At 39.1% G+C, this 9,682-nt stretch overlaps 1 protein-coding gene across 1 annotated transcript; it reads right to left on the bottom strand.

Annotated features, from left to right (window-relative positions):
* Window positions 1-1,724: 1,724 nt before the first annotated feature.
* LOC116702861 (cytochrome P450 2K1) lies at window positions 1,725-7,361 on the bottom strand. Its single transcript, XM_032537357.1, has 9 exons — window positions 6,675-7,361; window positions 6,377-6,539; window positions 5,958-6,107; window positions 4,595-4,755; window positions 4,190-4,369; window positions 3,919-4,060; window positions 2,914-3,098; window positions 2,645-2,786; window positions 1,725-2,548 (listed from the first exon to the last, which is right to left on the bottom strand). Exons 1-9 carry the CDS (start codon window positions 6,882-6,884, stop codon window positions 2,334-2,336), a joined length of 1,548 nt encoding a protein of 515 aa, XP_032393248.1. The 5' UTR covers window positions 6,885-7,361; the 3' UTR covers window positions 1,725-2,333.
* Between the last annotated feature and the right edge of the window lie 2,321 nt (window positions 7,362-9,682).

Genomic DNA, 9,682 nt, shown 5'->3' with positions numbered 1-9,682 from the left:
TATGTAGGCTATCAATTTAATGATTAAATAAGGTAGTGTCTTAAAACTTGTCTCCTGCTAGTACTTACTTTAAAAAAATAAGCATATGCTTATTTTTGAAAATATGTATCTTTTTTCGGTGTTGTAGTTTGTAGACTGTCCTGAAGCACTCCTTGCAGTATCAACACCAGAACGAAACACAGCTGAATAAGCACAACTTTCATGCATTTCTTTCACATCTACAGCAGTCAGATTCACTGTGTTCACTCAGAAGGAATCACTGCACATGGGTAGGCGCTTTTAATTTTTAATTTAATTTTGAACCTGTTAAGAGGCTAAAAACATGCTTAAAACTTGCCCTGTTTAAGCATGTTGGGTACTTATGCTAGCAGGAGGATAACACAGTGTAGGCAGCACCGATTTTTTTTCTTGCTACTGACAGAACTCCCAATTTCCAAATAGGGCTAGCGTCACTGTCCACTTATTGGCTCACGTTCAAAATCATCAAAATGTTAAAATACGAATATAAATTATTTATTAATGTTTTTAGTTAATTTAATAGTATAAAATTGAAGTGTAACATCTTACCTTTCTGACAGTAAATAGTTTTCACTGTTAACTTTAGCTTTTACTTTAAAAGATCCGGCAAAAGTACACTATCGTCAGTAAATTAGCCATGCGCTACCTTTAGCCATAACCGGACACCACTATCTCCTTGCTGTAAACACGGAGCATTGCCGGGTATTAAGTCAATAGACAGTTAGCTAAAGAAATTCCTAAAAAATGCTGTCAAAACTACCGGATCTTACTTCAGTCCTTCACAATAAAATACCTTGCTTCAATAACTCTGAATTATGCAATAAGAGCTTCTTAATTCCCAGAACAATAAAAAAAGAGCGAAAGTTTGTTGCCTGAGCGTTCTTACTAGGGAGCACAGACACTGAATACACAGGGTAACGAGATAACTAAGGCAGGTGACAAGGACTGGGAAACAGAGTTTAGTAATTATAGCTAAAATCCATTTTGTTCATTGTCTATTATCTGTTAACAGACTAACGCTCCATTTGAATTGGTGGGGATGGACCTAATCGGGAAGTTAGGGTTAGAGACATTGACCATCAATACTGTGTAGCCTAATGATTGATTATAGAACTAGATGGGCACAGGCATACCCCATAAAACACAAAAATGTCGTGGATGTGACAAACTGCCTCCTTAAGTTTGTGTATTAGTTTTAAGTTCCCAAAAGAATATTGACAGACAATGGCAGAGAGTTGGTCAGTAATGTAAGTGTACAATGATTTGTGAGCTGTGCCACCATTGTGGAGAACACAACTGTTTCTCTGAAGATGGGGAGTTAACCAAATGGGTAAAGGATTCCATCATGATACATCAATTATAGTGTTTATTTTACTGTGTATTTAAAATATTTATTCTCAAATGGTTGCTATGTTATCTTCACCTTTGTTGTTTCAGGTCCAATGTGACACATGTGACTGGTGGTTCCACATGGCATGTGTTACACACATGGACCAGGAAAGCCAAGTAAGCAAAACCCTCAGTTGCGCCATGTGTACAAATTTGTAAATAAAATGTAGTTTTATCTCAAAATATGTGACCTGCCCTGCTGAGGTACAGGCTCTGTGATGACTCAAAATAAAAATATGTGACCAGAGTAATGACAAGGGATGAAATAACCACCATAACATTTTTTACAAGTTTGACTTCTTTATTAAGCAGTTGTAGTGGGGTCACACATTCTGACAGCTGCTACTTGTCACTATGCCTGAGGTGGTTTATATGGACACCAGCGTTTTACTCCTTCTAACTAGGAAAAAAGAACAAAATCCTTCAGCTTACACTCATGAATGTAATGTATTAATGTTTACGCCATTTGCGCACTCTTCTTCGCCCTGCATTGTACCACGCACGGGCAGACGACGTGCGCCCTCTGCGGCTAGCTATATAGCTAGCGTTAGCTAATCTGTCAACTAACGTTACGTCATTATTTTTATTTAAAAGATGAAGAGGTTCACCCAGTAAGAGCGTTCGCCTCAGAAGTTCTGGGGGCGTCTAATTGCAGTCTAACGTTTGTACTTATTACGTTGTGATTGTGAGTTTTTCTTTTTACCCTGCTTATCACCAAATGACACTATGTAAAACAGTTTAGTAAGACTGTGCTTTGTTTCTGTACTCTTTGTATTAAATCTGGTTAACAATTTATTTTCAAAACGGGATTCGGAGTGCCAACGTTCATAAAACATCAGTTATTCGATGGTGCCCGTTTTTGTTAGCTAACGTTTATGACAGCGTCATGACTATGTGTTGTTTCACTCTGTCGTTGGCACAGGCAGTTATAAGGCTATGCTCCAGCTCTCTTCCTCATTGCGACTGACGGCACACAGCTCATGAGGTGAAGGGGCGAGGACGAAGCCCACAGCTGGTGTCAGATCCAGCTCATCCTCTGTAACTCCAGGTGGAGGAGTGAAACGAAAGCGCTGGAGGAGGGCAGTGAAGAAGAGGAAGAGCTCCATCCTAGCCAGATTTTCCCCAAGACACACCCTGCGACCTGAGCAAACAAAGATATTTTCAGTTAACCTGGATCATGTTTTGTAAAATATCTTAGTAATACCTAAACAACGTAAACTCAACACAGCTGTTGTACCTGCAGAAAAGGGCATGAAGGCGTCTCTCCTGATAAATTGACCCTCCTTATCCAGGAAGTGGGAAGGGTTGAAGGTGTGTGGGCTCTCCCATTCGTTCTCATCATGCAAGACAGAATTAAGAAGAGGAAACACAGTAGTCCCCTGAAGACAAAGGAAGAGAGCAAGGTGTATCAAATAAAGTCACATTTTCAAGTTTCTTGAGGTGGATGAACATTTCCTGCAACAATAATGTGTTGTGGATAAGTACTAAAACATCTGAGCATCCAACCTCTTTGATAAAGTAGCCCTGGAAGGTGACATCTCGGCTGGTTTTGTGAGGAACGGCCATGGGGATAATGCTGGCCAGTCTCTGTGTCTCATGGATGACAGCATCAGTGTAGGGCAGGCTCATCTTGTCCTCTACCCGGACCTGACGGTTTCCAACCACCCTGCCCAGCTCCTCCTGGACCTGATCTGAAACACAAAATGATAAATTGATATTCTTTTCTGCATTCATTTTAACATGAGCAGACTATCAGATTCTGCAGCCATGTTAGTGGCTCTGTGAAGCTGTACCTTTGGCTGATGGTAATGTCTTAAATAAAGTGTTGGACAATAGTTAAGGGATCGCCAAAATAAATAAAATTAATCTTGAGGGGGGCATGTCATGACAATAGTCGTTGAGACATTTCACGCCAAACCACAAATGTCCATCTCATGGTGCCTGTCAAGGAAAGTCAGGGAATCATCATCAAAATCATTATGGGTTCATCCTCTGGGCACCATAAAAGTCTGTAAAAGAAGTTGGTGGTGGTGGACTATCAGAGCGACAAACCAACAGACAGCATGGCTTTAAAAAAAACAAAAAACTTTAATTTCTTGTTTTTTATGACGAGTCTGGGCCTTTTTGCTTTTGTTTGACAGATTATAGTGTAGACGGGGAAGAGAAAAAGCGGGGTACGACATGCAACAAACGTAAAAATTGAACAGGTTTTATGGCATGCACTGTAACCACTCGGCTATCAAGACGCTCCAGTGTCTATGTGATTATTAATCAGCTGTACATTTCGGCTTTGTTCAAAGTCAAATATGTCCAATAATCTGTAATCTAGACAACCGTAGACTGATGTGTCCCAAAACTAGCATGAAAACTGAACCACTACAAAAAGCAATCTGTAAATAAAAAAAATGTTGAAGAAGAAAAAAAAGGAGCATTCAATGTCTGTACATCTTCCCATTTCCTTAAAATGCCATTGCTAACAGAAAAGTTTAACCCCCCCATTCCACTCTTTACCTTGTATACGTGGATATTTAGCCATAAGCAGCAAACTCCATCTCAGTGTTGTCGCTGTGGTATCAGTACCAGCAGCAAACAGGTTTGTTATTGTACATAGCAAGTTATTTTCATTGTAGTGAGTGTCCATAACTGAAGAATCCTAAAAGTAAGAACACCACATATTTATTATATATATATATATATATATATATATATATACACATATATATATACATACATAGACATGTGCAACATTGCTCTTCAAAAAACAGAAAAGATGTTGTCATACCTCTTCCTTCTGCTTCCGAATCAGAAAACAGTCCACAAGGCCCCTGCAGATCTGAGGGTTTAGTGTCTCTTTGAGATGCCTGATTAAATCTTTGATATCTCTGATGTTCATTTCAACATTTTTTAATATTAGCTTCCGTTTTTCTATCCAACCAACCAGCCTAGGAAACATGTTGTAAATCTGTGAAAACAACAAAGATTATTAAAAACAATGTACCACAATAACAACCCAAGTAGATGCCTCTGATAAAAAAAAAAAAAATAGCAGAAAATACTATTACCATTCTACACAATTATTCAATAACAGTTTTCATTTAGTCCTAGATCATGCATTTGTCAGTTACCATTGCATGTGTCTAATCCACTTAAAAACAGCTGCAATTTAAAAAGCAAATATGTAGCCCACCTGGATTTGTGGAGAGCCGGCAATGCGTATGTTCTCGTTGGCTCTTCTCACCATGTTTTTGAATCGGAGGTCATTGTATTCAAACCTGCTTCCATACACGATAGAGGAGATGATATTGGATGTCGCATAATTTACCGGTTGTGCTGTATCAAATGGTTTTCCTGTAAAATGCCATTGAGAAAGATGAAGAAGGTTCAGTAGGTAACTTTCATTAAAAAAAATTTTTTGTCATATTTGCTCACTGTATCCTGACAGTATAACATTAGACAGATAATCTGTGAAAAAAATCATGTTCTTCTCACCTTAGAGCCCCTAACGACATTTGCAAGTTCCCACCTCACCTAACGATTAACAACCAATCAGAGCCGAAGAGTCTCTAAAATATTTTCAATGAATACTCGTGAACTGCGGTCAAATTGACAAACTGGTCAGTTCTGATCAAATACCAATCAGTATGCTTCATTGCCTATTTTTTGCCTCAAATGTTTTCAGAAACCTATTCGAACTGTTTGGTTTTAAAATGAGAAAGTCTGACCGAGTTGAGCAAAAACCAAGGAAACTCTCATTTTACAGCTCAGCAGTAGGCTACACTAAAATATGTTTCTGAAAACATTTTAGGCGATACAGGCAATGCAGTACCATAATCTTGATTCACATTTTCTTAGCGCTGCCTAATTTTTCAGTTTGACCAGTTCAGAGGTTTTAACATCCACATGCGTGCGGACCAGCTATCGGATAACACACAAAAGGGAGTGTGACTTTATATTCTTAGCTCGGGACGCCATTACTCCACTATGTCTTTACAAAGCAGATTAGTGTGCTGCTATGTTAATTTTTTGAATGTCGAGTAGAGCCCCTTTTAGTAGGCCTACAAAATGAGGAGTAGGCCTAGAAGTGCAGTCTTACACTGGCTACAAAAAACTGTCAAATATGGATGATGATTTGAACACAACTTAGTGAGAATAATAACTTAAATGTAGCCTATAGATGTATTACAGATATGTTAATATGTAGAAGAAAAAGGCGGATCTGTCCAATGTGTTGTTTAAATGATAGAAAAGGAGTTCCAGTTGGTGTTCTACTGTCCTCTTTGTTGTGAACAATGCTTTGAGTAGGAAGATAAAAATAGATATTGATTTTGTTAATATGGATAATGATCAAAGACTGAGATGGCTGTATGCTAAAAATTAGCCAGTTATCTTTACATAGCCCGGGAGAAGAGATATTTTTTGCACTGTTTTTTAATTGTTTTATTATTTAATTATCTTTGTTTTCTGTCATTCATGTAGGCTATTTCTCCGCATGATTTGATTATGGGATGGGCTAAAAAACTATACATATTATCACTTTGTTATCTCCACACCTTCATGCTTTGCAAACATTTGGATCAGATGGTGGCATTCCTCCAAGATCTTTTGCTCAGCAACTCTTTTGCCCATCCCAAAGTCCCTCAGGGTCGTGAGGGCGAAACGTCTCAGCTCTTTCCATGATTCTCCATTTGCAAAAAGAATTCCTTTTAAAAACGACATGCAAGTTACATGTAATTTGTAAAAGTCATATATATATAATAGATGCAATACTCATCAGTAATATACCTAAACAAACTAAAAAGATTAAACATTGAAACAGATACAAAAAAAAAATGTGTATTATCAAACAGGTGGTAAATAAAATGTTATTTGTGGTTTTGTTTTTCTACAACTGTTCATTTATATTTTTTTTGTTTTTGTGCTAATACGTGAACATTCTATATATCAAAGATTTTGTAAATGCAGGTCTTACCGTGACCTTGACTCATATCATGAAAAATAGGGGAGACATATCTGTCTCCAAACTCATCTGCATTGCCGACCAGAGCCTCTTTGACTGCTTTGTATCCAGACAGAACAACCACTTTACTGGTTCCAAAGTACACCGTAAACACAGAGCCATGTTTCTTTGAAAGCTGGAAAAACACAAAAACAAATGTAGTCCAATTTGTCAGAGATATGAGGACACTTCTTATTCTAAAGGGCCTTCAGATAAATTGCTACAAATGTTAGGAAATGGATTTGGTTTGGGATAGGAGTGCTCAACTTACCTTGCAGAGGCTTTGGTAAGGTCTTTTGAGATCAAGCTGCAACAGGTTGCCAAGCAGGGGAAGAGGCCTTGGCCCTGGGGGCTCCTTCCCTATTTCATGGAATGTAAAACTACTAGAAACAAGATAGAGAATGAGAAAGAGCGCAACAACCCCCAGTAAAGTGGTGGGACTAGAGAAAAGGAAGAAAACAAAATCCTCCAAAAGAGACATTTGTTCCTCTGTTGATGGTACTCCTCTGACTGAGTCTTCCAGTCGAATGAAAATCCCCTGTTCTGTCCTTTGAGATGAGGTAGGCTATTGTGTTGCTAATCATGTACCCGCCCCTTCTGAGCAGTGTTGCCAAGTCCGCTTATTCTAAGCGACTTTGGGCTTGTTTTTCCGTAAAGTCGCTTACAAATATTGGTAGTCGCGGGTTGCGGTTTTCTTGGGCTTGTTACTAAAGTGTAGTTGGTTATTTGGGCTTGTTCCCAGCTCCATAATAAGTTGTCAAGCAGGTATTTTCTATAAGTTATTTAAACGTAGGAGTTTGTCTTGCCTGTTCCATCGGTCCCGCCCCTTTCCCCATACACACCGGAGACAACAGAGTTATTTTCCACCCACCTCCTGCTTCTAATTGACTCTGACCCAGATGGCATCGAGTACCAGCCAATCAGAGGCAGAGCAGGGCAGTCGGTTTTTTTCTGGTTAGGAAAATGCGCGAGTAGCGAGTGATGGTGACTGGACTGTAGGAGAGGTTTTGGAGGCATAAATGCCCGGGATAAAGAGGGTGAAATACGGGAAGAAATATAGCAAAGACTGGGAGAAAGAGAAAGGAGGAAAAGAATGGATCCAACCCGTCGTGGGGAACAACTCAAAATCACTGTGAAAAAGTGTATATTTGATGTCCCATCAGTTTTCTAATGTTAAATAATGTTAAAGGTGGTATAACTCCCTCTGTTGTCATTGTCCTGAAGCTCAGTGGAAAGAAATAAAACCTACGTGTCTACATTTTACCAATCTGTCCACATAGATTGTGAACCCTGTGCACACAGTTTATTTATTTATCTCTTCCAGGATCTTAGGGGGCTCCGTAGAAAAAGTGGCTTGTTTTGGGCTTGTTTTCACAGGTCTGGTTGCTTATATGTCTCGCAAGATCTGGCAACATTGCTTCTGAGCGCTGTGACAATGTGGTGAGCAACACAGTCTCAAAGGAGAGGCACACCTGAAAGAAAAAGCAGGACTTGTCTTCCTTTTTTTCTTCTTTGGGTTTTGCTTTCTTAGTGTTGCACTACTGTCATGAGGGTGACTTCTCTTTATTGATGCTTTTGGGATGACACCCGCGAGGAAATTGAAAATTCCAGCAGCAGTTTTAGCAAGAAAAAAAGACAGTATAAAGAAGACAGTACAAAGACAACAAAATAACAATTATAATTATAAACAATAATACAGTAGCAACATTTGTCAAATAAAGACAAAAAATTACTATCAAAAGTATCAGTGTTGAGTCCAGTGTTAAAGTGACCAGGTATTAATGGAAGTCCAGGTGTGTGTGTGTGTGTGTATGTGTGCCGTGTCCTCTCTGCCCTATTTCCTCCTGGTGGTGTTGGGGGTGAGGTGTGTAGAGGGGGGGTATTGTCGTGTCGAGGGGGGTATTGCGGTGTGGGGGGGGGGGGGGGGAGTTGTGTAGACTGGGGTGTGGTGGTGTCAGGGGGGAGGTGTGTGGAGGAAGGAGACATTGCTGCGGTGAGGGTGGGGGTGGAGGTGGAGAGGACAAGGGCTGGTTAAACCTGTTGAAAAAGTCATTCAGCTCCTTGGCCCTCTCCATTGTCCCCCCTGTAGTTCTGGTCTTTGTGTTGTGACCTTTGATGGTCCTCACACCTTCCCACACCTCCCTCATGTTGTTTTCCCTCAGCAAGGAGCTCTGTTGTTTGGTAATTTGGAGTGCTGTCAGTAGCAACAAAAATGAAACCAATCGGTGCTGCCTACACCGAGTTATCCTCCTGTTAGCGTAGGCACCCAACGGGTTTAAAAACGCAAGTTTTAAACATGTTTTTAGCCTCATGGAGGACTTCTATCTTGAAGAATTTAGAAGAAATTAAATCGTTAGACCGTTTTACAGCCACTGCTTCACTATTCAGACTCACTGGCTGTTGATGTAAAAGCAGAAGTGTCTGTAGTAATACCCTACACATTAGTCACTTTGGGGATGTTTAATGAAATGCATTGTAGTACTGCAAAGGAAATTGTAAAATCAATTTTAGATTTTTTTTTCTTTATTATTAAAGTCGCCTTTTTAAAGGCCAAATGTGATGCTTTCAAACGGTGGAAAACGTTTATTCACTTATCCCTTGTAGTATAAAGCCATGCAAGTAGATTCAAGAAAGGTGTTAAGTGTCACTTGCTGGAAAAATGAGACCCGACACTGGTACCATTTGCATAGAACATTATTTAATTTAAAAAGAACAGCGATACATATACAGTTGACATGGTCAGTTTTATGGTACAGTCCAGTATACAATTACAATGATGTAAATTCCCTTTTCAAATATGATTCACTGTATTTCAGCATAACTCCATCCTTCAATATCAGCAGTGTAAACCTTTATATTTCTCCTCAAACTACGTATTTAACATTGCAATTGATTCAAGTCATACATGTAATGAGAAACAAATTATGAAAATACACAAACAAAAGAGTCACAATTAGAAGGTTAAATTCTTTGAAGACCAATAAGCCACAAATCCAGGTCTTTCTAAAGTGTCCGTCTCTACTTTTCTTCTCAGAAACATATCTGATAACATGAAGAAAGCATGACGCTGTTGATAAAGTTTATAACTGTGAGTGCTTTTTGCTTTTGTGTAAGACCGTAAATACATTCATCTCACTTCTGTGAAGTCAGAGTGATTTTTGGAGAATAGGAATGTCATTTGTGCATTTGTACAGTTATGTGATCGCTGATTCATTCCACATTATTAGTCTTTAACATTGATAAAAAGCAAGAAACTTCTCATCAATGTGAGGGATATCG

This window comes from Etheostoma spectabile, chromosome 15 (genome assembly GCF_008692095.1).
Source record: "Etheostoma spectabile isolate EspeVRDwgs_2016 chromosome 15, UIUC_Espe_1.0, whole genome shotgun sequence".
NCBI lineage: Eukaryota > Metazoa > Chordata > Actinopteri > Perciformes > Percidae > Etheostoma > Etheostoma spectabile.
This window is presented reverse-complemented; position numbering and strand designations above follow the sequence as displayed.

What these genes read in the sequence shown, in the direction of transcription:
- LOC116702861 (XM_032537357.1), bottom strand. Translation starts at nt 6,884, where the DNA reads ATGTCTCTTTTGGAGGATTTTGTTTTCTTCCTTTTCTCTAGTCCCACC. An exon ending in TGATATGAGTCAAGGTCACG is followed by an intron (nt 6,108 to 6,376) that starts GTAAGACCTGCA and finishes CGTTTTTAAAAG; the next exon opens with GAATTCTTTTTGCAAATGGA. An exon ending in TTCGGAAGCAGAAGGAAGAG is followed by an intron (nt 4,061 to 4,189) that starts GTATGACAACAT and finishes TCTTACTTTTAG; the next exon opens with GATTCTTCAGTTATGGACAC.